The sequence below is a fragment of the Mesocricetus auratus genome, unplaced genomic scaffold, assembly GCF_017639785.1.
Source record: "Mesocricetus auratus isolate SY011 unplaced genomic scaffold, BCM_Maur_2.0 Super-Scaffold_100676, whole genome shotgun sequence".
NCBI lineage: Eukaryota > Metazoa > Chordata > Mammalia > Rodentia > Cricetidae > Mesocricetus > Mesocricetus auratus.
The window spans coordinates 184043043-184069467 of NW_024429266.1; the positions used below are offsets into that span (position 1 = coordinate 184043043).

The 26425-nt window shown below is 46.2% G+C and overlaps 1 protein-coding gene across 1 annotated transcript in view; it reads left to right on the forward strand.

Annotated features, from left to right (window-relative positions):
* Vwf (von Willebrand factor) overlaps positions 1 to 26425 on the forward strand; it is a 140405-nt gene that overhangs the window by 110046 nt on the left and 3934 nt on the right. The window contains exons 38-48 of the mRNA XM_040737568.1: positions 626 to 825; positions 4897 to 4999; positions 5455 to 5529; positions 6760 to 6864; positions 8246 to 8451; positions 9438 to 9587; positions 15998 to 16108; positions 17996 to 18176; positions 18906 to 18946; positions 19424 to 19540; positions 26041 to 26139. Of these exons, the coding sequence (XP_040593502.1) occupies positions 626 to 825; positions 4897 to 4999; positions 5455 to 5529; positions 6760 to 6864; positions 8246 to 8451; positions 9438 to 9587; positions 15998 to 16108; positions 17996 to 18176; positions 18906 to 18946; positions 19424 to 19540; positions 26041 to 26139 (1388 nt within the window). The remainder of the gene's footprint in view (positions 1 to 625; positions 826 to 4896; positions 5000 to 5454; positions 5530 to 6759; positions 6865 to 8245; positions 8452 to 9437; positions 9588 to 15997; positions 16109 to 17995; positions 18177 to 18905; positions 18947 to 19423; positions 19541 to 26040; positions 26140 to 26425) is intronic.

Sequence of the window (26425 nt, forward strand, 5' to 3'; positions counted from 1 at the left end):
ATGCTCTGGAAACCACCCCTACTTCTGTGTGTATGGCCATGTGAGGAAGTTTGCCCAGCCAGGTTATAATGTGAGAAGGGAGTTTCCCTGGTAGCTTCTCTCCCAAGGCCTCTCCTCATCACTATGGATTCTTTATTTAAGATGATTTTTTAAAGTCTTAGATATGTCTGTATTCCAAAGAAAGAATGTCATTTGGATGATCAGAGGGAGGTGCATCATTGATACTGGTCATGGTCATTGTCCCCAAGGTTTAAGATGCAGCTGTAGGTGTGAAGTGCAGGGTCCAACTGTACTACAGGAAGGAGGCACAGTTGTCTTTCTAAAATAAAACAGATTCCTGGAGCCCACCGATAAGATACTTCCTTTCTCTTGTAGTTAGATGGGCAGAGCTTAGTAATGTGACTTTACTTAATCACAAAGGAGGTTTTGTAATCTTTATTCTGAGTGTTTCTATGCCAAAGCCAGACTTCTCATATAGTGGAAGATGGAGAGAATGGGCACTGGGGGAGCCTGGTCATGTCTGCTCTAGCGAGTTTGTCAGATGCTTGGCTACCTTGAATTGGCTGTGCTTCTTTCACTTCTGGCTAGTTTAGGTCTCGAGAGTGACCCCATTTTCTGTCTGCAGCTATGTCGTGCCCAGCATCCCTGGTATATAACCACTGTGAGCGTGGCTGCCCTCGGCACTGTGATGGGAACACTAGTTCCTGTGCTGACCAGCCCTCAGAAGGCTGCTTTTGTCCCCAACACCAAGTCATGCTGGAAGGCAGCTGTGTTCCCGAGGAGGCCTGCACTGAGTGTGTTGGGGAGGATGGAGTCCGACATCAGGTAGGAGCCTGGCATCTCCCCCTCAGTGGGTTGTCCTCTTCGGCTTCCCACGGAAGAGCTGACTCTAATGGAATCCTGGAGGCATAGGAAGATGACATGCATGCATGCATAACAGCTTTGGATTCAGACAGATCTGAGTTTAGATCTTGGGTCTCCCATGGATTAGCTGTGGAACCAAATACCAAAGTGATAGCACATCATTTAATATTTTTATTCATGCAGGCAGAGTGATATAAAAACTCAGGAGGGAAGGAGAAAATAACATAAGATGATATCTGCCATTACTCAGACATACTATGTACTTTGTATGTTATCTCCATGTTCTTTAAAGATAAGTTTCTTTTCCTCCAGATCATTTGTAACCACCTGTGGCCAAGTGAGTTTAAAGAGCATAGATAAATAGTTCAGTACCTTTCTTCATTGTGGGATTCTTTACTGCTTTTAATGTAATGTATATTGCAAATGTTTCAGAAGGGTTTTGCTTCTTTAACTTATTTGATTATGAAGCACGTGTGCGCCACGCATGTGTGTATGTGTGAGGTGTGTGTGTGTGTGTGTGTGTGTGTGTGTGTGTGTGTATAAACACCCTTTGAAGTCAGGTTCTACCAGAAGATGCTAGTTTAACCCACATTGCTTCTAAATACAGAAAATCCTTGGAGAACCCAGCTCAGTCAACCTTCCTGTGGACCCAGCTTGTGGAGACGGGTTCGATGTTGCACTCAGAATTCAAGGCTCAAAGTATCTCCAGAGACCTGCCCTTTTTGTTATTTAGAAACACATTTACTGCATTGTTCCTGGGATGATTTGCTTGGAAATCACTGAGTTGCCAATTCTTTAGCTTTCTGGGGGTTCATGAGCACACTCCCAAAGGATATTCACCAAACTCTCCCATTGGTCTGTGATGGTAGTCTTCTCTCTTCCAAGTTGATAGCATCCATATTTACAAGATCAGGTGCATAGCAGCCCTGTCCTTCATCATTGCCAGTGGCATCACCAAGCATGGTAGATGTAGGAACCTATTTGGCTCCTAATAAAGGGGAATGTATTCTCAAGATCTAACATATCTTCCCTTACTGTCTTAGTTATTGCTGTGAAGAGTCACCATGACCATGGCAACTCTTACAAAGGAAAACATTTAATTGTGGTAGCTTACAATTCAGGGGTTTAACCCATTATCATCATGGTGTGACATGGTGGTGTGTAGGCAGATGGCGCTGGAGAAGTAGCCAAGTGTCTGTCCTACATATTGAATTGCAGGCAACAGGAAGTGCTCTGAGATACTGGGTGTGGCTTGAGTGTATATGAGATCCCAAAGCCCACCTCCACAGTGATACACTTCCTCCAACAAGGTAACAGCTATGCCAACAAAGCTACACTTCCTAATGGTGCCACTCCTTCTGGGGACCATTTTCTTTCAAACTACCACAGTCATCAAGGAGAACCATTTCCCTTTCATGGCCCAGGTGGGGTGACTTACCCCTGTATTTAGTCACAGCTAGTGGAGCTTGTGGTAAAGCTAGCCAACCAAAGAGAATGAAGGAAACAAAAGTCACAGTAGCTCCATTGTTTTGGCCATGAGATTGTAAGCCAGGAAGTAGATCAATTTGATTTCCTCCAAATCCCTGTGGGGTCATTATCACGTGTCATATTTAATGGATGAGAGGTCCGAGGTTCATATGGCATGAATCATGTGATGGGGTTGCTGTTGACAGCATGGACCTCTGGAGGAGCTGCTAGCTAAGATCTTCACGGGCTGGGTCTGAGCATGAGCATCCGACAGCACTAGTGACTGGGTGGGGTCTTTTGCTAGAGGTTAGTTGTTGAACTTCATGCCAGTGAGCCCCCTTTTTCTCACCATGAATAGTGAGTAGGGAAGACACACAGGCAAACTGGTTCGTCATATTCCAAGTTGCCTAATGAATTAAGTCCTTGGATGTAAGATTCCCCAAGTGATTTGGCAAAACCTCACATTTCCCTGACTGTCAGGGCTCCTGGGTTCCTGCAGGGCTCCAGTTGGGCAGAGCATTTGCGTGTGTCCTTTAACTCCTGGCAGTCATTCCAAACTGTGGAGGCACCAAGCGGGAGGCAGAAGTGGCCTTGCCCTCTTCCTTGGCCTCCTGTGGTGAAAAGTAAGCTCTCTAGCTGAGTGTTGCTGGCTCCATGAGTGTCAGGTGTCCCAAAGGCAGGAAACGTGTGACTTTTATTGTAATGCCTTGGTGTGTACAACCCTCTCTCCCCCACATCTCTCTGACTCTGTTTTTTCTTTTATCTATTTTCCTCACTTTCAGGACAACAAATTGGAATAGGCATATGAGTTGCATTAAGGGATCTGTCCAAAGAGTGCATGATTTTGGACATAAGAGCGGTTTTATATTTGCAAAAAAAAAATCAAGTATAGAATTAATCAAAACCTCTGACGAGAACACAGCCGGTTTTAGTTATTCAGAAAATAGAGTTTAAATGGGAGAAAACAAGTGCTTATCCAGCCACCTGTGTTCCCAGCATCCGCTTTAAAGCCGAGAAAGAATGAAAACCTAATATGAAGAACATTTCCATTAAATGAATTTTTAGACTTAAACAGAAAGCCCAGAAAAACCTTCCTTCAGGGAAATAACCAGGGCTTAAATCTGCTATACCCCGGGAAAAGTAAAAATATTTACCAGTTTCCATAGCTCTTGTTTGTTTTACAAAATGCACCGTGGAGATGTGAACTTTTGTAGGAGGATCAGATGGGGTCTGGAGTCCCACACTGGCTGTAGGCATCTCTCGGGAGCTGCTGCTGGCGCAGCTCTGTTCAGAGTCCCCCCTCAGCTCAGGGGGACATGCATCCCTTACCCAGGAGCCTGTGGCCTGGCACCTCCTTTCTCCTGACATTTCTTCGGCGTCTTCCACTGACTCTTCCAGCTCCTGGTGGGTGGCTTATGATGACACACGTGTGTCTTTCGACTGGCCTTGAGCACTTCAGTTTTCCTACCCCACAGTCTCCGCAGGCTGCTCCTTTGACCTCTTTATTTAATCTTGAAATCCAGACAAATATCCTTATTCCTGTTCTGTGCCTTAATCTGGAGTCTGTGGGACAGTTTAGCCAGCACAAGCTTGGGCCTGTGTAGTAGTGCCCCCTGCGGGCTGCAGGCATGCCTGTGGTGTCTCCAAGGGCTGAACTTACTTCACCCACTTTTCCAGGGGCCGTTGATTCTGTGTCCTGCCTTGGGTGCGCTTGGCTAAAGCTTCCCAGGAAGACTGAAAGGCCTAGAGAAACAAGTTGCACACCCATTTGGGGATGTCTTTCTGATGGTGGGTTCCAAAATCAGTCCTGTCCATCAGTCCAGTCAGATCTGTGCCTGCCTCCATGTCCATCAGTCCTGTCAGGTCTGTGCCTGCCTCCATGGGAGGGATGTTAACCGCACAGCTTGGTCAGCACGTTCTTTGATAGCTGGAAAGGTCTTTATTGTTTAGATATCTGAGGTCCTCATTTAGAGAGAGAATGGCTAAGAGAAAGCTGGACCCCCTCCTTCTCAGTGGAAACTCAGCTTCCTGTCCCAGAAGGGAGTCACTGCCCTGCGCACCTTCCCAGGGACTAAGTCTTCCCCGGAAGTAGCATCTACAACAGCCTCATTTTTTTTGTGTACATTTCTTTCTCCATCTCCTCCTCCTCTTTTTCTTCTTCCTCCTTCTCCTCCCTTACCCCAATCCTCATTTTTTCCCTTGATACAAGCTCTTACGTTTAGCCCAGGCTGGCCTTGAACTCTGGACCCCACTGTCTCTGTCTCCCCAGTGCTGTGATTACAGGTGTACAAACCCCACCCCTATTCTGCTCTTCTGTGGTTTCCTGCTTCCGGTCCTCCCCTCCTCCTGTTTACAGTCAGCTGCTTGTCTGTTTAACATGTTTCTTTCTGGGGCAGGGTCCTGTTACAAGCAATGCAAACTCAAGTAGACAGGCAAGCTGCCACGGCCTTTGGCATCCAGACTGAAGAGGCCAAGCCAAGCCGTAGGCTGGAATACTGACTCTCATGACCCCTGGGCTCCGATTACAGTGTCCTGTACCCCTGCTTAGCCTGGCTTCCCCCACAGTTCCTAGAGACCTGGGTCCCAGACCATCAGCCCTGTCAGATCTGTGTGTGCCTCAGCGGGAGGAAGGCCAACTGCACCGCACAGCCGTGCCCCACAGCCAGAGGTAAGCCAGTCTGACGTCTGACACCCCTGCAGGAAAAGGACTCCATGGACCCCCAGCCACCTTGTCATACACATGACGGACCAAACTAAATAAAGGTCCCCTGGAGGTGTCTTTCTTGATGAGACCACGTTTCCACTTGCTGAGATCAGGAGTCCCTTTTGCCCCTGGAGTAGATACCCTTGTCCGTCTGCCTGTCTTTCCTTCCCATGCTTCCATCAGACTCAGAGGTCCCCGGGCAAATCTTGAGGATGCTAGCAAGACCCGTTGTGAAGACTCATTCTGTCCAGGGTGCTCTTCTGTCCAGCATCCTGGTCCCATGGTCCAGATCCCGTGGGAGTCCCACGTGGGGTCTGTGCTGGCTTTCAGTGAAGGAGAACTTTGAAAACCTTCTCTAGTCTGGACCATAGTTAATTTTGCCCCCCCCCCCGGATTTTGTGGCTGTTCTTCTTCTCCAGCTCCCACGTGTGGCCCTTGTGAAGTGGCTCACCTCAAAGAGAGCGCAAGCGGGTGCTGCCCCGAGTACGAGTGCGGTACGTGTCCTTCCCTCCCCCAGCAAATTCTCCCAGGGTGCAGAGCCCAGTCCAGCCCCAAGCGGGTCAGACCATAGATACCCCAATGCTCAGCTCGTAGTCACAGGGTGTGTCAAAGGAGGTGGGAGAGGGCTGACTGGACTGAAAGGAGAACTTGCAGGACACGGCTTTTTACAAAGTAGCTTTAAATGTGAGGTGTAGGAGTGATGGTAGCATGGTGTGTGTGTGTGTGTGCGGGGTGATTGCTGGGACTACAGAGACTTTCTGAAGAAGACATTTCCAGTAAGACTCTGAGGAGACTAGCTTGGGCAGGCTTTCAGCAGTGGCTGTGTGTAGGATGGGGACGGGGGGGGATGAAGGAGGAGGGGTAAGGGGTGGATGACAGTGTAATTTAGGGAGTTCAGAGATGGTAGAGCGACTGAATGACAGGGTGCTAATGGCGTCCTCATATCTGTCTCATCAGATGTGTTTATTAATTCATTCTCCAAAGGCAGATCTTCAAGGGAGAATAGATAGACCAAGGGAAAGGCTAAGGAACAAGAAAAGATGGCAGGATTCTAGGAAGGTGAATTATTCTGATGAAATTTATCAGATGTCAACACAAATCTTATAGGGGATTCGATCTGGTTTGAGAACAATATTATCAAACAGATCTCCAAATGTTAGTGGTCGGGAAAACTGGGGGTTCATTAGATCCAGTCTCCCAGCTTATAGACAAATGTAAGTATCTGTAATGTGCTAGGGACTACACTTTCATTAGTTCCTGGAATCCTTGGGCTAAGCTGGTAGGCTAGAGTTTCCACTGTACAGAAGAGGAAACTGAGGTCTAGAGGATTCAGACTTAGTTGAAAGGCTACAAGTCTTTGCAAATGATAATATTGGTCCATGTGAAGACAACATGGTATCTGTCATCTGTCTGTCTATCTATCCATCTATCTTCCATTCATATTCTTTTTTTATATCTAAACATCTACCCACGTAGCCACCTACTATCTGTCTCTCATCTACCTACCCACTCCCCCATCCATCCATCCATCCATCCATCCATCCATCCATCCATCCATCCATCCATCCAATATGTCACTCCTCTCTCTTCTTAAATCTCCATCTTCACCTGCCTCTATTGGTCATCACCATGCCCCTAAAGTTGTAGAAATCCACGGGAGAGGGCATGTAGATGTCACTGACAAGCAACAAAATCTGTATACATCCCTCTTTCTTGAATCTCAGTGTGTGACCTGGCCAACTGCACCTTGCCTCCCATGCCTCCATGTGAAGGAGGGCTCCAGCCAACCCTGACCAACCCTGGAGAATGCAGACCCACCTTCACCTGTGGTAAGGCTGGTGTGGGTAAGGAGCAGCTGTGGGGTTACTCTCTCCTGGCCTTGGAAAGTCATCTTCTGTTTTGGGGACCAAGATAGTTTCATTTCCTTTTTCAACTAGCTGAACCTAGCTAGGTTTAGGGTACACTTGGAGAAAAGGGCTAGTGTCATACGTAATTGAATCCTCTGACATCCCTGGCTATATTGGCTGCAGGTGTACCAGCGTGGACACAGCTGCAGCCATGTCATTTTGGGGATACATTAGACACAGATAGGGGTGCTGGTGAGGTGCCTAGTGGTTAGGAGCACTGGCTGCTCTTCCAGAGGACCCAGGTTTGATTTTCAGCATCCACACGGCTCATAACTGTCTGTTAATTGCAGTCCAGGGGATCTGACATTCTCTTCTGCCCTCTGAAAGCACCAGAGACATATGTGTTGCACAGACATACATGTAGAGAAAACATCAATACACTTCAATAAATTTCAAACAAACAAATGAATACAGAGCAGATGATGGGTCTCAGGCAGTTAGACTTCAAATCCAGTAGTTACTTGATCGCCTCATCCTCTGTCGCTGAGTGGAAGGCACGCTGCCTTGCTTATCTTCATCATCGAACCTTATTTTCAGACTTAATAGGGTGTTTTTCTCTGCAGGTTTATATATTTAATTATAAAATACATTCTTTAGCACAGAGGTGGGCTAAAATTAGACACAGTAAGACATGGAATTCTATATTTAGTTACCAAGTGTCCCTTTCAAGTCTAAGGGTGTTCTTGGATATCTAATTTGGAATCTCACTTGAGTTTCTTGATGTAGGCTTTGGGGGATGGAGGGGATACATTATAAAGAAGTTGGTGCAGGGTGCAAAACTGGGCTTGAGCATTTATAAAACAGCATTGTGGTTGTGACAGAGTTGCTGGCAACCTTTCGTTTGTATGTTGTTGGAGAAGGTAAAACTGGAGGGTGATGTCTGAGGCACTGAGGTGGGCATAGGACCCTGCTAGCTGCCAGTATACACAAGTGTCTCCCAGCCATGATTTGCCTAGGTCTCTCTGGGTTTTAGATGACCTGTGTCTCTCAGAGTTAGTAGTTGGGAGGATTGTGTCTCAGCGACATGTTCTGAGGGGTAGTGCAGTGATTGAGTGGCCTTCCCATTCTCCCTAAAGATTCCCAGCCTTGTATTTCTCATTAATGATGCATTCAGAACACTGGGCATTTTTTGATATCTGAATGTCTTATAGCCACTTAGCTGGGTACATGTACGTGTTTAACTCAACCGCCTGGGTCTAAGGTTCCCTAGAGCCCTGCCACAGACAAATGCATAGGAGGGCTAGTAGAGGACAGACAGTGCTTAGTGTGGCAGGACGGAGACTGTCACCTGTGTTCACTGCAGCGTGCAGGAAAGAAGAGTGCAAAGGAGTGTCCCCACCCTCCTGCCCTCCTCACCGGACACCTGCCCTGAGGAAGACCCAGTGCTGCGATGAGTATGAGTGTGCTTGCAGCTGTGCCAACTCCACAGTGAGCTGCCCACTTGGGTACCTGGCCTCGACCACCACCAATGACTGTGGCTGCACCACAACCACCTGTCTCCCCGACAAGGTAGGCACTGCCCAACTGTGATTGCGGTGATGACCCACTCACTGATGCTCCTCAAAGATTTGAACTTCCCAGACCTTCTCATCCTTGATCCAAGGGTGAGTTGTCAGTATCCCATCTCACTCACATGGAAACTTCATTAACTCAGGATGTAGTGGCAATGAATCTACTATGTGTTCGTTCATCATGGTTAGATGCTGAGGTTGCAGTCAATGTGTGGCTTTAATAAGGTTAGCCAAAGAGTCACTGTGGTTGCAAGGATTATTTAGAACTCATCTGTTCATTGCTTTCAGTTCATCCATGCACTCATGCGTGCACCCTTGCATATACCCATGCAACCATTCACCCCGCCCCACGCACTCATACTATTGCAATCTCTAAACAGACTGGTTCGGTGCTACAGGAAGCATGATATTGTTTGTGATTTAATAAAGTCACTGAAGATCAGAAAAACAAAGCAGCCAGTCACTAGCTCTTATCTCTACTTCAGACTGAAATGGGTGATCCTGTCTCCCAGGAATCCTCAGGAGTGATATGGCTAGGCAGAGAAAGGACTGTAAGGTAGGAGGAGACAGGAACTCAGGGATTGCAGTCTGAGGCTTGGTGGAGAGCAGTGCAGTCTGCATTGCACTCTGATGATTTGTGGAGATAGGATCACCCATTTCAACCTGAGTTAAAGGTAAGAGCTAGAGACTGGCTGCTTTGCTTTTCTGATCTTCAGTGACTTTATTAAATCATAAATGATGTATCACCACACCGTGTAGAATGCAGTCTCTACTTCTGATCTCATGAGCATGTATTGCAATAGTCTATAATTCCAAAACAGTAAGATACAAATAACAGTCTAAAAGAGGAGAGATCCACCATGATTGACTTTGTGTGTATGGGGATGTGGTTTCTCACCTGCTAAGCCCCTTCCATACAATGGATGTCACTAACGATTAAATGATCCCATTGAGACTTCATCCTCAGAAACCCTGTGTCCCCAGGTTTGTGTCCACCGAGGCACCATCTACCCCGTGGGCCAGTTCTGGGAGGAGGGCTGTGACACATGCACCTGCACCGACATGGAGGATACTGTCATGGGCCTGCGTGTGGCCCAGTGCTCTCAGAAGCCTTGTGAAGACAGCTGTCAGCCAGTAAGTGAGGCACAGGGGCTGGGTGCTGTGAGCCATTGGGTTGGGAAGAGAGGAAGGAATGTGGGGGTGGGGGAGGGAGTGAAGGATGGAAGATTATTTATTGTCTGTCTATCTATCTATCTATCTATCTATCTATCTATCTATCTATCTATCTATCTATAGTGAAAGACAGAGGGATGGATAGGTGGATGGATGGATGGGTGGGTGGATGGATGGATAGATAGATGATAGATAGATAGAATATAGTGTAGACCTTTCAAGAGGTTTCCTCTAACTAGGCCATATTTCCTAAAGTTTTCAAGCCTCCTAATATCTAGTGAAGCTACACATCCCATGGTGTAGTCTGTTGATAAAGTTGGAGCCCTATGATCCATTTACCAAAGACCTTGTGTTTGAACACGAGAACAAGCAGGCCAAGCCTTCAACACATGAGTGTTTGGAGCAACATTTCAGATCCAACCCATAACAGGTTAGGTAAAAGGAAAGAAGTGTGAGAAAAAGATTGTTGCTCCCCCTTCTGTGGTCTATCCTTCGCTAATGTGTATGGCTGTTGTGCAGTTTTAAGTTCATACTGGCTTGAGCAGAGCAAAGCATTGTCTCCATTCTGCCTGTCTGTCTTACCCTCAGACACCACTCCAGCTAACCCTAGAACAGACACACACCGAATCTTTTGCCGTCACTCCTGTTCCCATGCATGGTGGTGTTTCCCTACAGACTAGCAATTTTTCAGAGCGTGTTTATAATTTGAGGTCTAGAAAATGTGACCCGTGTTCCACCAATTTAATCATTTTCCTCTAGGGCTCACTGAGTACTGCTCAGACCCTAGGAGGGACCATCTATGTTAGGGAGAACTGTGGGTCGAATAAAGCTCACAGACTTGATCCTGTGTCACCACTACATCTTAATGAACACAGTCATGTTAAAGCAGAGTTGCCGAGCACGCTGCTGTCAGTATTCACAGCGGGGACGGCTGCGCACTTGAAGCTGTTTGGGGTGTATGGATGATGATAGAAGTGTGGGCTTTGGAGCAAGTTCTGGAATGGGAGAGCTTTCCCCTTGCCTGCTGCTCTACCTGCAGAGGGACTCTGTGGAGTTGCTGATGCCTTTGGAAGAGGATGCAGTGGAATCCACCAAGGCCTTTTGGGGAACACCCAACCCTTTGGTCTCCACTTCATCTCATTGACCACTGGCAGAGATAGCAGTAACTTGCTATCAGATGGAGAGTGGTGTTAGAGTTCATTTTTTACAAACTTAACACCTAATGTGTTTTGCAATATCTGTGTTAATTCTTTAAGAATTTCATAACTTATCCGGAATATACTTATACTTTCCCAAGCTCTTCCTGTTACTAACATTTCTACTCTCCCATCATGACATAACCAACTTTGAGATTTCTTCCTTTTTTTCTTCTTTTCCCATTGAGTTTGTGTTGTCCAGCTCACCTTGGGAGTGGGGTCAACCTACCAGGGGTCAGCACATCATTAAAGAAAACTGACTATTCTCTCAGCAGCTTCCAAATGCCACTAGCTCCTCGGCTGGTGGTGGGATTTTGTGTCCACCTTCCCTACCCTGGGATGGGATTTTGTCTGTCTGGAGCCTGAGCAGGTCTTGTGCATGGTGTCACACTCCCCATGAGTTCATATGTGCAACTGCCCTGTTGTGTCTGAAAAACTATTTCCTTGATGTAATCAACCACCTCTGGCTCTTACGATCTTTCTGCCTCTTCTTTCACAAAGGCCCCTGAGCCTTTGAGGAGAGAAGTGTGATGCGAATGTCTCAACTCCATAGTCTTTTATTCTCTGCTTGTTGAGCAGTCGGGGTTCTCTGTTATATTTTGTTTCAGTGGGAAAATTTGACTCTAAAGGATAGAACCCAATTACAGTAACTATAATAAACAATCTGTTGGAAAGATACAGAGGAACCTTCTAGAAATGAAGGGTGTGGCATATGGAAAGACAGCATGGTCATGTGCCATTTCTTCCCTCCCTCCCTCCCTCCCTCCCTCCCTCCCTCCCCCTCCCTCCCTCCTCCCTCCCTCCCTCCCTCCCTCCCTCCCTCCCTCCCTCCCTCCCTCTCTCTCTCTCTCTCTCTCTCTCTCTCTCTCTCTCTCTCTCTCTCTCTCTCTCTCTCTCTCTCACCAAAAGGCAAAGCTTTATTTAAGGTATGAACTACCAGGCTGTCTCCAAGAGAAGGGAGAGCAGGACAACAAAAGGGGGATGGTGCTATCATATATATATATGAATGAGATGGCACTTAATGAAGAGACTCATTGATGTTCAGAGAACACTGGGGTGTTTATATGTAAATGGGAATAGGACATCTATATCATACTCCAATTCTCAGGGATCATGTAGGAAGAGGAGCCAGAAAACATTGTAAAAACTAGATGTAGTAGAAATCTCTAGGGGAACAGTCTTTGCTGCACATGACAGTGCAGCTGTGTACCATGTGCCATTTCTTGTCACATCTGTGGCATTGTATAATGGCAAGAAGGATCCATTCTGAGACGTGTACTGTTGGGTGACTTCATAGTTGTGAGAACATGACAGAATGTATATGCAAACCTAGATGGTGTATATGTTAATCATTCAGGAGGCCTCTTGTTGTAATCTAAAGATGCACTTAACACCTGATGCATGAGGTGGTTTCTTGTGTGACATGAGCTGTTTTCAGTATTTGTTTTATTTTACAAGTAGCAGGAATATACTATAAAATAATGGTGATTGTATTGTGCATACACAGACTAATGGCATGGGCATTCATTAGGTTCTACACACTGTATGCCACCCTTTTGTGTGACTGGCTGGGCCATAGTCTGTTTATAGCAATATCACAAGCATGACGGTAATGCATTATGCTATTATGTTAGGAGCTAGTGGATAGGAAATTTTTTTTAGCTCCCTTACAATATGTTTGCTTGTTTATTTTCTGAGATATGTTTCATTATGTATCCTAGGATGGCCTCAAACTTGTGTTACTCCTGTCTCAGCCGTATGAGTCCTGGGATTACATGCATGTACCAGAATGTTTGTTTCTATTATAATGTTATGCAGCCACTGTCATTCATGTGGTCCATTGTTGACTGAAATATCAATATAGTACAGGATGTTTTATTCACTCTCATGATATTTCTCAGGAGGAAGAAGAGTGAAGGCTGTTCTTTATGCTTGCCAATAGGATATGAAGGGCCAGCATAGGAGGTGGAGTTGGCCACAGCACTTTAGCTCACCAAAACCAGCAAAGCTTGGATACTTAGAACCCACAGGCCATTCTGTTAGGCAGTGCAACTAAAACCCCAAATTTTATGCTCTTAATATGAATGAAATCTAGACTCCTGTGTCGAATGCTTGGTTCCAAAGTGGTAGAGCCATTTGGGTACTGGCAGAAATTTCAGGAGATATGGTGTATCTGGAAGAATCGGGGGTGTGTCTTGGAGGTTTGAATCTGGCTCCCATACTTGCTTTGTTCTCTGCTTCCTGTTCTGTCACGAGGAACTTTCGTTGCAACTACACAAAAGTAACTAATATCCCCAGTGGTGCACAGGCCAATGTGATTCTGGGAAGAAGGAAGGGGTCTTTGGCATATGGCCCTCAGATAACCTCAGCAGGGGACATGGCATCAGAGCTCCTTGTCTTCCATCTGCATGTCAGCCATGGTAGTCATGGTTTGAGGAATGTCCTGCTAAGGACATTAGGAATTTACTTTTCAGTGGTGAATGTCTGTAGGTTGGGTGGATATTAAACTTTATACTCACATCTGTTAATTTGAAAGCCAGTGAAAACAGGATGGAAAAGAGAATAAGTTGAAGGGTCTGAAATGAGTCTTTTGATAAGACATATCAATACACCTGTAAGTTAGAGAGTTTGGTGGAATAACGGAAAAGAAAAGGAGATGAAGAAAACATTTCTTTTGTTTTGCTTTTCTGAGATTGTTGGGAGGGTAATTTTAGAGAAAGAAATTCTGTAGTATGGTTGGGGCATCTGGGCATGAGAAGCCAGTGGGTCTCTGGGATGAAGGTAGCTAAGAACCATTTGTAATATTGACAGTGTGAGATGCATTAAAAGACTAAAGGAGTATAGTCATCAAGATGTGTAAATAGATGCCTTTTTCTTGTCTGCCATTTTGGTCCCCCTCCCCAGTCGCCTGGGCTCTGCCGCGTTGTAGTCCCCAAATAACACACAAGACACTGTATTAATTATGAAGCTGTTGGCCTTGCTTGTTTCTTGCTGGCTAGCTCTACTTAAGTATTTATCCCATAATTGTTAATCTAAGTATTTCTCTTACTGGAGAAGTTTCCGGGCTTCTTACCCCTATGGCAGTTACATCTTGACTCTCTGTGTTTCTCCTTCCCAGCATACTCCTGGACTCCTAGTCCCACCTATCTTGCTTCCCTATTGGCCAACAGTGCTTTATTGACACATACACAGGACTTCCCTCATCACAGATGACTCGACACTTTTAGAGAGGCTTTAAGGAGGTATACCAGATGCCTAAAAGCATTGATTAACTCCCCTCAGGTTTTCCTGGGGTCTCTGTTTCTTTCAGAGAATTTGGCATGTCCTTTTTTTTTTATAGTGGAGGGCACGTAGAGTATATTATCCTAATTTGTCAGGTCTTCCGTGGCACCCTGCACTTCAGCTATGCACAATAAATGACTTGAGTCTCAGTTGATAAAAGGCTGGGGACAGCTTGCTGCGCACTGCCATGACGCGGGTAGGGATGTCAATAAGTCCCTTGGAGATGGTGTGAACTTGAGATAAGTCTCTGGGGTGGTTGCATTTCCCCAGGGAAGCAGTGTTGGTACCTCTTCAGATTTGACCCTGCTCTTGAGTGTGCCTAGGGAACCATGCATACTTGGCATCCATGCTATCTGATCAGCCAGCTATTCCTTCATTTTCAAGGACATAGCCTCAGGTAAAGCCTTGTCCTGGGTTCTTTGCCCTTAGCTCCAGACTCAGCCACATTGTCATTGTCATTTTTTTGCACATGATATTTAGAGGATGGTTTTAATCTAAGTTTTTTAAAAAATATTTTTAGTTTTTATTTTATGTGTATGATCTATGTATGTGTACCATATTCTAGCCTGGTAGCTACAAGGTCAGAAGAGGGTACTAGATTCCATATAACCAAAGTTACACGTGAATGTGAGCCACCATATGGGTGCTGAGAACCAAACCTGGGTCCTCTTAACCACTGAGCCATCCCTCCAACAACTTGATCTAAGTTCTTCTTTAAATGTTATGTGCATTGGTGTTTTCTCTGCATGTATGTTTGTATGAGGGTGTCAGATGTTGGAGTTACAGACAGCTGTGAGCTGCCATGTGGGTGCTGGGAATTGAACCCAGGTCCTCTGGAAGAACAGCATGTGCTCCTAACTGCTGAGCCATCTCTCCAGACCTTTAATCTAAGTTCTTAATGCTTTGGCCGTATTAAAGGACCTTCCAGAGGCAAGATGGACTGACAAGCTGCCAGCACGCTGGCCTTCCTTGTGAGGTTCCCTGGGGGAAGGTCAGTCTCTGTCATTTGCTTACCTCATTTTTCTTTTTTGTAATAGGTACTATAATATTTAAACTACTAAGTAAATGTCAAGGATGCTTACCACTGCAAATTAGTGTGCTAGTCAGATTTGCATGACTGTAACAAAGTACTTGAGAAAATCAACTTAGAGGAAAGGTTAATTTTGACTCATGGTTTCAATTTCAGGTTGTAGTGAGGCAGACTATCACAGTGGGGGAATGTCTTATGGAGCAGAGACACTCATCTCAGGGTGCTTGGGAAAGGGGAGTGATGGAGGGAGGGTGCAGAGGCAGGCAAGGGTCCCAAATTGTCTTTCCAGGGCACATCCTAAATGATTCAATTTTCTTCCATTAGGTTCTATCTCCAGATTTTTCTACCATCTCACAGTAGTGCCCCAGGCTAGGGAACAACATATGGTGATTTAGGGAACATCTAAGAGCCAAAGCATTTCACATGGTGAGAAATGCTAGAATCAAGATACTTATTTTGCTGTCATCACTCTGCAAAGCAAAGGCTAGATCCCAGGCATCCTGAGAATGCATTGCAGTCAACAAGCTGCCCTAGGTTCGGCCATGGCTGAGGTCAGATTCATCAGGTGTTTTTAATGGAACTCTGAACTGTCTTTAACATTCATGTGGATTGATTGGATGTTGGTCTCAATGTGGAGTCTTCTGGGAGGGGGCATTGATAGCCTGCAAACATCTATCTTGGTGATGTGGGGCTGGAGTTTCTTGATCACTTCTTGGTGTGCCTGAGGCTAGTCAACAGCAGGGATGAAAATATCCAGCCCCTGTATCTTGGTTAGCCCCAGGGCTCAGTGTACGTGATGCTCAGGTCAGAACCCTTGATTCTCAGGTGCTGGCTTGGCTATACTCTGTGTTTTTGTTTTTCAGGGCTTCTCTTACGTTTTCCGTGAAGGCGAGTGCTGTGGAAGGTGCCTGCCCTCTGCTTGCAAGGTCGAGGCCGGCTCTCCGCGGGGAGATTACCACTCTTCCTGGATGAGTGTAGGTCTGGGCCCTGGGGAGTGGGGAGAGGAAGGTGTTGACCTCCGACCTGGGAGTCCATTGTGCCACCCATCAGTTCATCAGTGCTGACCTGGTTTTCCTCTCCCTTGTCTTTACTTTCCCTACAGGGAGCGTATCCAGCTATTGGTACTGTTGGGATCCCAGCTGGGGTTCCTTTACCCCTTAGGAACTAGTTAAGGCTGTCTCAGGCTTCCCATTTTGTGGATTCGAGGAGAAGCCTAGTGGCCTCCCTGAGAGATCTATAAACTCCCAGGGGCTTATGGTCCCCTGTTCACGGTGACTCTGAGGTCATGCAGTCCCTCAGTGGTTGGTTGAGGGGGATGGCCTCATCATCTTGAGTACTTGGTGGTCCATCCATCAGGCTACACAGGCTACAAGCACTGTTCCACACTGCGTTGGCCCAGGCCTTGGGCTTTTGCGTTGACTTCCATAGAAACTTCCCCAATGAGTTGACACGGTTGAGAAACTTACAATTCAAAGCAGCAAGCAGGCTGTTGGCCAAGTTCCCCAGCTGCTTCTGCCGTTCTAGAGTTAGCATTTTGCTACATTGCTGCCCCCTATCTCCGGTTCCTTCCTGTCTCCTTTGCCTGCAGAATTTCTTCAGAGTAGTTTGGTTAGCTGTATTCTGTGATCCCTGGAGGTTTTGATGGCTTATCAAGCCATTTTCTTGAGTTATTATTATGTTTTGTTATTCTTTGACAGTTCCATACATTTACATGATGAACCTTAGTCATTTTCATGTCCTGTTCCCAACTTTTTCCTCTCCTCCTCTACTGGAGGCCTTCTTCCTAATATGCTCCCCTCCTATTCTCATGCCTCCTTTTTGCATGTGACACGCTGAGTTCAGTTAGGGTTTCTAATGATGGGACGTTATTTATGACAACATCAGTAGCTACACCATTGGAGAGAAGGACATTCTGCTCTCAACACTTGTTAATTGCCAATAGCCCCTTGGGGGGTATGGAGTTCATGGGCTCTTTTGGTTGACACTATTTCTGGAGAGACTTGAACCATCATCTGTTTACCCAAGAATGGAAACCAACTACAGATCAAAGTATGGACATCAAGTTTTAGCTTGGTATACCAATGAGTTTCACTGGGGTTACTTACAGGGATATAGGTGAGGGGTTACTTGCAGGACTAGACATGACTCAGCAAAGCTCACCCCAGCATGGGTGACAGCTCACAACAGCTGGAAACCTGGAGTCCACTGCACAGCCTGCAGGCAGCTCAGCGGGTTGTAGAGTACCCTTTCTGAGTAGTTCAGCTGATCTCTTCTTCCATGTAGCTTGATTGATCCCTCCTCTTACAGGCAGCTCAGCTGGTCTTAGCTACTTTTACGAAGCTCAGTTTATCTGAGAATGTCTCTGAGCAGTCTGCAGTTTATGTAACTTTAGAAGGGGAGAGGCCTAGTGAATTTCAGGAACTTCCTGAAGACTTTTGAGTTGCTTACCTCCTGAATTTAAGGAGCGTCCCTGCAGGGTGAAATGTTCCGCCTTCTCTTACAGTATCCATGTTCGAGCCTTTTTACTAACAACAGAGAATTGTCTCCTAGATAATTGCAGTTCTGATGTCAGAATAAGAAGTTAGAAAGGATGGAATCGGTGGTGCTAATCTCAGGGAGCTTCAGGGGCAGGGGCAGGAGCGTGTGACTTGGCCTAGGATCTAGTCAGGGTAACTTAGACCCAGACTTATTGTGATGACCCCTGTCATTCCCTCTGAGGACATTATCCTGTGGTTTCAATTTTGGTTTGAATGAGGATTTAACCTTCAGAGTCCAAAAAGTTCTCCAAGAACAGCACACTGCTATAAGACATTGGGCCCTAGCCTTGCCTGACACCTCTGATGGCCTCTGGTACTCTGCAGGTTGGCTCTCAGTGGGCTGTCCCTGGGAACCCCTGCCTCATCAACGAGTGTGTCCGAGTGGAGGAGGTGGTCTTTGTGCAGCAGAGGAACATCTCCTGCCCCCAGCTGGCTGTCCCTACCTGCCCCACAGGCTTCCAGCTGAGCTGTGAGACCTTCGAGTGCTGTCCTAGATGTCGCTGTGGTGAGTCGGGCTGGTTAGGTCTGGCGGGGCCTGGGTTTACCTTCAGGTCTCTTTCTTCCTCAGACTCCTGAGTTCTTTACTTGTTTAGCAACTCAGAGAAATGGGTGCAATCAAAGTTTGTTAGCTACTGTGACTGCAAAAGAGCAGATGGGAGGAGACAATGGTAGTTCTCTGCAGGCCACTGTGGCTAGCTCTGAGCCCAGTGATGGAGTTTTCCCCGTTGTCTTGGGTAACCTTCATGGTACTGACTGTGGGGGCAGTGAACTCGTCTTGGGTCAGGTTTCTCTGACTCTGGAGACTACGCTTTCTATAGTGCAGCATTGATTCACCTAGGGGAATGCATTGTTATCCTTGAACCCTGGTGGCAGACAGACAGACAGACAGACAGACAGACAGTAATAACAAATCATAGGCTGTTTTATTTTCTCTTAAGCCCAAATGACAACTGACCCATCCATCCCCTAAACATAATCCCAGCTAACTAGTGCCCTAGGGGCTCTTGCATTAGGATGGGGTGGTGAAGAATCCAGCAGTTCTGATCTATTGGTTGAAAGGGAAAGAGAAGTCCCTGGGGCCCAAGCAGGAAGACTCACAGCACCCTGGGGGGGTGGGGTGGGGGGTGCAGAGAACTGTCAGGAGTCAGAATAAGGAGACCAGGATGTGGAGAAGACTGGTAAGGTTGGTTTGGGGGAGGGTGTGTCAATACTCACATGTTGCTTCTCTCCCCAGAGCCCATGGAAGCCTGTCTGCTCAACGGCACCATCATTGGTGTGAGTTGGAGTTAGTGGTGGGATGGGGTGTGTGTGTGTGTGTGTGGGAAGGGTGGGTAGATCAGACTAAGGTGGAAGTGAGAGAAATCTGGAGACCTCTTCAGGGTTCAGCAGCCTCATATCCACACGGGATTCTCCTTCCCACTCTCTGGGGCCTGGGCCGGCTTCCCTGCATTCACATTCCGGCCTGCCCTCCAAACATGTGGGCGTGTCTTCTGCATGTTTTTTACACATGGAAAAGCACACCACAGCCCCAGAGCACATGCCATCTAGCACCTCTCCCACTATCTGGCTACCTCTCTTTATTTTTACCGTGTCTGTAGTTAAGGTGGGGAGGCAGGATGGAATGGCCATAAGAAGCAGGGGCTACATCTTAGCGATGGCTGCAGGAGCCTCGAGCAAGCAGGCAGGCTTGAGCGGGTGAGGCTGATGGAGTGTCTGGCTTGTTTGGAAACCTGACTCTGGCTCTGTTTCCAGCCAGGGAAAAGTGTGATGGTTGACTTATGCACCGCCTGCCTCTGCATTGTGGAGACAGGGGCCATCTCCAGTTTCAAGCTGGAGTGCAGAAAGACTACCTGTACAGCCTGCCCCACGGTAAGAGAGGCCCTGAGGGACTAAGCGGTGCCAACAGGGACCCAACAGGGACCTGTGGTTCCCAACAGGACCTCACTGGGTTCCTTAAATCTTGCTTTTGTTCTGATTGTGACTGATACCTGACAGCTATCAGGATACCTATCCAAACGGCGTCCCTCAGAATAATTACAATTTAGTCTTATAAATTTTTAACCATTTTCTTCTTGTGTTTTTAAAAATAAGCGTAATATTTTCAAGGCTTTTGATGTTTACTCACAGCTCTGTATCTTTAAAAATGTATTTTAAGCAACGTTACCACCCTACTCTGAAAACATTAAAAATTAGTCAAGAAATACTTGTGAGACCCTTGTAACGTGCAAGACCATACACAACCTTCATCGAAATGGATGTTCCCTAATGTATACAATCTACTTTTCATTAGTAGACATTTCAGTCATTTAAGTTGTTCATCCTGAGGCTAGGGAGATGGTTCCGTGGGAGAAGCACTTTCAGTGCAAACATGAGGATTTGAGTTCAAATCCCAGGAACTCACATAAAGTTGAGTACAGCATCTTGTCTGTAATCTCACTGCTGTAATCTACAGAGAGACATGAGGCAAAGCTGGGAAATTCCTGGAAGCTTGTGGGTCTTGACATATACAGTGGTGAGCAACGAAGAGACCCTGTCTCCAATAATGTAGACAACCTGAGGTTGTTCTTTGACTCCACAAGGAGTCTGTGGAAGGTGAATGCTTATATACATACATGTGAACACACACACATACACACACACTCAAACATACACGCACTCATATACACACTTACACACACTCATATACACACTCACACACACACACTCACACACATTTATTCTTTTTTTGTTGTTAAGTTGTGATTCTCACTTGTTCTGGATACATTCTCAAGGAGCATTTTGACAAGTAGATAATCTTTAGTTTGGTAGGCTAAAATAATCAATGTGTAATAATTTAAAAGTATATTTTAGCTTAGTTTACTATTAATTTATCATAATTTCAATAGACGTAGGTTATATTTATTTAAGGGGTGTGATGTTATTATTTTAATTATAGCTTTTAGTCCTATGTAACAGGGATATTATAGGCCTCACCCAGGCTAAGGGGACCTAAATGTCTGAAGAGGCCTGGGTTTCTCCCTGTGGCTCCCCTTTGTAATTGGGCTTCAGTTGTTTTAGACAGTACATTGGTAGATGAACTTCCTGCGAGCTAGAGCTAGAGGCGGGAACTGAAGTGACTCAGGTGACACAAGGCGGGGGCTTCTCCTTGTCAGCTCTTCAAAGCCATAGGCTGGGTGGCGAGCAGTGTGGACGGGCCCTCGTGACTAGGGCGAGGCACAGGGGAGGTGGCATCTGGAAGGACAGGGATAGGACAAGTTGCAGAGTGGGAGCTGAGAGGCCATGGGCGTGCTTCCTGTTTTTATCAGAATAAGGGACACATGACCTACATCTGCACAGTGTCGAGCTCAAAGCAGGGCTTCATGAAAGGCCCGTGGCGTGGATGGCCCTATGAGAGACAGCTCTTTCTGATAGCGTCACTGTCTATTCAAAGACAGTGTATATGCTTTGATGAAAAAGAAACCAATTACATACTGATTCTTGATATTTTGCAAAGTTGCGGTTGATGTCATAGGATTTGGGGTTCAGTGTGCCAATGCAAAACAAGTCCCCCTACGACAGCTGAGGCCTTCATCATGGAGTATAGTAACATCGTCTGGAATTGCATGCCACCTCCCGCCTTCGCTGTCTGCTGACCTGCATCCCAGGCAGTGAGGAAACAGACTCAGAGATTCACACCCCACGTCATTTGGAAGCTGATCTGGGACTGGGGTGGGTCTGTAGCCTCTTGTGGGTCTTGGAGGTCTATTAACCTCCCCTCTAGCAGCGCCCTCTGGTGTTCAGAAGGTGTGGCACAGTCACTTCCTCAGCCTCCAGAGGTGCTGTATTTTAAAAACAATGCCTGTGTTGTTCTGTTATTCCTTTTTTCTCCAACAGTTTGATATCTTGCTAGAGCAGTGGGCCCCACTTCAGAATTACCAGATTAGCCTGGCTTCTATGCCTTTTTTCCCCAAGAGTTGCTGAGAATTGCCTCAGCTGGTCCTATTGTAGGTTAGCATCCTTAATTGGCCTTGATACTCCTGGAAGGGCCTCAGTAGGGCTCTGGGGGTGGGGCAGCTGCAGCGAGCGACATCTAGGTAGACCTGTTTGATGCCTCCAGCAGATACAGAGTGTTAGCATCGCCTCCCACAGAGACCAGAGTGAGGTGGCTTGTGCTGATGATGGTAGAGCTGAGGTTTGAAAGATGAGGAAGAGAGGCCACCCTGTCATGGGCTACTCAGCTGGGTTTCCACAGCAAGCTGAATGTCAAATATGAATGCCCAAGGAGGAGGATGGTGAATAGCCAGCAGGTGGAAATAGAGGTCAATGAAGAGAAGCAGGCAAGAGCTGACGGGCATGCCAGGGGTGCCCTTAGCAAGGCGGAGCTTTGGGACAAAGCGGAACAGGGGAAGCAGAGCTAAAATGTCTGTAGACCAGGACTCCCTGGCTGTAGCAGGGATGTCAGTGGCGGCTGGGAACGGCCAGGGGAGTGGCACCTGGTGGCGGCATCTATGGCATACATGCCTGCTGCCAGTGGCCACCTGGGTGTCCAGCTGTTCTTAGGCGGGCTCACTTTCTGTCCCCTTATTGTTCTGGGTCATGGCTGCGATATGCTTCACAGGGCAGCAGACATGGTGAGGGTCGGGGGTGTTGGGAGGGACCGGTTTCCTTTCACACACCCCTGGGCTGATGCATGTGCCTTCTGGTCTCCAAGCCCCCACCACCCCTGAGAAATGCGGCTTCTTTATTCTCCACCCTCTTGCCCTTTCCTTTCTGATCCTTTGTCCCTCCTAGTCCTGGGTGGACTCTGCCTCCCTGATGTACGGATGCCACCCACTGCCCCCGGCCACTCTCTGCCCCTCACTCCCACAGCCCCGTCTCTACTTGCATCCGTCTCCTCGCTTCTTGGGTAGAGAGAAACTTTGTCCCCTTTTCCTTCTCAGGACACCATGTTCTATGATCTCTAACACTCACTAAAAATGCCCAAATACAGGCTCCCACGAAACCAGCCTGATTGAAGAGCTTTATTTTTTCATCTGACTCAGAGACAATCACTCACAGTCACTCAGGGCTTATCCCTTCTCTTTCCTTCCTTCCTCATTTTCCTTGCTAGAAAATGTGCATTTTATAACAGTTTCAACCTCATGATTGAAATGCTACCTCGTGCTTCTCAATTTCCAGCAGCATCATTTCAAAGTGCTGCTCTTGTCCCCTGGTCCAGGAACCCTGCCTCTGTGTTGAGCTCCATCCTGATATTCAACCCCCCAGAGGGCACATCTAGTTCCTAGGCTGATTTGCAAGGAGCAAATTGATTAAATTCACTTCTGGGAGAGCTTACCGATGCCTGCCCTTCATGTTGGCAGAGATGTCATCTGGGTGTTAAGGTGGATTGGTTAGAGTTGTGTTGTTTCTCCCTGTATTTCAAGATGGAATCTTATGCTGTAGCCCAGGCTGGCGTAAAACCTAAGGATGCTTTTCCTGCCTCAGCCTCCTGAATGCTAGTATTACAGGCATTATGCTTAGAGCGCTATAGATTTTTGTCACAGGTCTAGTGAATAGCTCCAGGGTGGTGATCCATAAAAGTGGCCGAATGAAAACAAGAATGACAAGAGTTGGTCTCCCACAGAAGTAGATCTATATTTTAATTTCATTTATTTATTCCTGTCTGCCTCCTCTCCCCTCTCTGTGTGTATGTGCTTACATGTAAAACCCAGAGGTTAGCTGTCCATCTTGCTTTTGAGATGTGGTTACCTCGTCAGTTAGGCTGGATGGTTTGGCCAGTGAGTCCAGTGAATCTCCTGCCTCCCTTTCCAGTTCTGAGATTACAAGCATGCATCACCACCATCGACTTTTTATGTGGATGCTGGAGTTTGGAGTCCAGTCTTTGTGCTTGCCTATCATGGCCTGAGGGGTCTTCTCAGCCCTGACTAAATCCAGCCACATTTTATTTTTTATTTTATTTTGAGAGCACCTTCTTTCTTTTATGGGAAAGAGAATAATAGCTTTACTTTTATGAACTCATGAGATGGTAGCATTTTTATTTTTTATTTTGTTAAAATTGTTTAAAATGTGTTTATCCAGCAAATTAAGACATTGGTAACCCTACGGTGTTTTCTGAACACGAAGGCATTTTGCAAAACAGCAAAGTCCTGCTATCTGCAAGCCCCTGTCTTTCCCAGTGCAGTTATGAATGAAAGGCTCTTATCCGGAGTCACCATCTGAGCTAAAGCAGGTACCAGCTCCTGGGCATCGAGGGATCAGCATACATCCTCGGGACTCACTTGATAACCAGGGAAAGCTTCCAGTGTGTCAGGGTTCCAGGGGCTTTCTGACCAATGCTTGGCTTTGCTAAGAATTTTTTCCTTCTGTTGTGGGTTGAGATCTTCGAGGATATTAAATGTGTGTTTCTCAGTTGATGGAGGATCTAAGGCCATATGTGTACTTCTGCCCATTTCTTTTGTGAGGTGTTGGCTTAAAGTTTTCACTATTTTTATTGAGAGTTTAAACTGTTACTTTATGTGTATGAGTGTTCATCTGCATGTATGTATGTGTACTGTGAGCATGCCTGGTACCTGCTGAGGTTAGAAGAGGATGCCAGAGCCCCTGTCACTGGAGCTGCAGATGGTCGTGAGCTACCATGTGGATGCTGAGAGCTGAACATGTGTAGCTGGCTGCTGCGGCGTCTCCCTGAGTCTTGCCTTTTCAGTATTTCTAAGCTGGGTTGTGTGTGCTCTTATTACAGAGTTGTCTGAGCTCCTCCCTATATCTGGATGCCAATTATTTTGTCTTTGAAACAAGATCTCACTATGTAGCTGAGGTTGGTCCATATCCTTCCTGTGCCAGCCTCTCATCTGCTGAGACCACAGGTGTGTGCCAGCCACACTCGGAATGATTCTTTTAATTTTTTTCGATTTATTACATTTATTTCACTCATTGGCTCTCAGCTTATGTTTTCTAAAGATCAGAAGTTTAAATTTTGGTAAACTATGGCATGACAATATGTCATTTTACGCTTAGTGGTTTTAAGTTTTTGTCTAAGAAAACGCCATGTTTCAGGGCCATGAAAATACTCTTTTTTAAAGCTTTATAGTTTGAGTTTTGTGTTTAGATCTATGACCAATGGTGACTTAGTTTTGCACATGTGTGCACACCCCCCCAAGGCCCCTCCTACCACTACCCCCCCATAGTATTCAAGCCACACCCCCACAATGTGGTTCCAGCACCATTTACTGAAATAAAATCTTTCCCCTCGTTGAATTACCTTGATAAATTGCCTGTGGATATGTAGATCTGTCCTGGGCTGTTTTCTAGTCGGTTGATTGATGTGTAAATCCTGTGCTCACATCCTTGTTTTGATCTCTGTAGCTTTGCAGTAAAGTCTTGAGTCAGATAGTTAAGTCTTCAGATATGTTCTGTTGCAAGATTAAGTTATCTTATGTCATTTTATTTCCATAAGAATTTAGTGTCAACAGTCTGCTTTTTATGCAAAGAATTTAAAAGTACACTGATTTCGTAGAATACAGTTTAGTCTTAAGAGAATGGATGTCTTGATGATGATGCATATTTTCATCCATGAACACAGTATATCTGTCCATTTATTTAGGTTTGTCTCAGTCTGCTTGTGCCACTATAAGGAAATAGCTGAGACTGGGTAATGTTTTTCTTGAGGATAGGGTCTTGCAAGGCTGGTCTTGAACTCTCAGTCTTCCTCAAGTGCTGGGATTATATACATTTACCACCATACCCAGTGAGAATAGGTAATTTTTAAAGAAAAAGATTATTTTCTCATAATTCTAGAGGCTGGGAAGTCTAAAATTATGGACTCCCAGCTGATCACTGTCTGGCCTGTTCCTCATAGGTGGAACTTTCTTGGGATGTCATCCATCGCACAGGCAGAAGGCATTCTGAGCAGTCTCTGCTGTAAGGGGCTGATTCATCCGCCAGGGCAGATCCCTGCATGTTCAGTCATTCCACCAAGGCCCAGCAGCTCACTGCCATCACTTTGAGGTTTAGGTTCCAGCCTATAAAATACAGAGGGACACATACATTCCAGCTGGAGAAATGGCTGTGACTCTTCTCCTTTAATAAGTCAGATTGCTGTAACTGGGGTGAGATGTTCATATATGGAGGGAAGAGATGTAAGAGGGAGTGAGGCCTGGAAAAATCTAGTTAGAGTAGGATGTTGCCTGAATTCTGGGAGTAACTATGGGATGTCAGCTGAACTCTGGGTGTTACTATGGGATGTCAGCTGAACTCTGGGTGTTACTATGGATGTCAGCTGAACTCTGGAAGTAACTATGGGATTGTGGAGGCAAGAAGTCAGCCAGGTAACCCGAGTTATAACTGCGGTGCTCTGGACAGTTAACTGTGGCTGCTTTCTTTCCTGGTTACAGGGCTATCGTGAAGAGAAGAGTGATGGTGAATGCTGTGGGAGATGTTTGCCTACAGCGTGCACTATTCAGTTAAGAGGAGGACACATCACGACACTGAAGGTGGGACCGAGCTGAACTTGGGAGTCCCTTCTCACACCACTCTCTGGTTTCTCCCTGCGAGGAGTGTCTTTTCCTCAAGAAGACCAGTTCGGGCTCATTGTTGAGTTTTTTCCTCACTTCATTTTCTAAAGGAAGTGTGGGTGACTTGTGGAAGGCACAGGGTTTGCTATTTGCTATGCTCTCGCTCTTCCTGGTAAATGTGTAGTTGGTGTATGACCTCATTTGAACTGGATTGATGATTTTATTTTTGAAAAAAAAATTGTAGCCTTGAGACTCTGTGGGACTG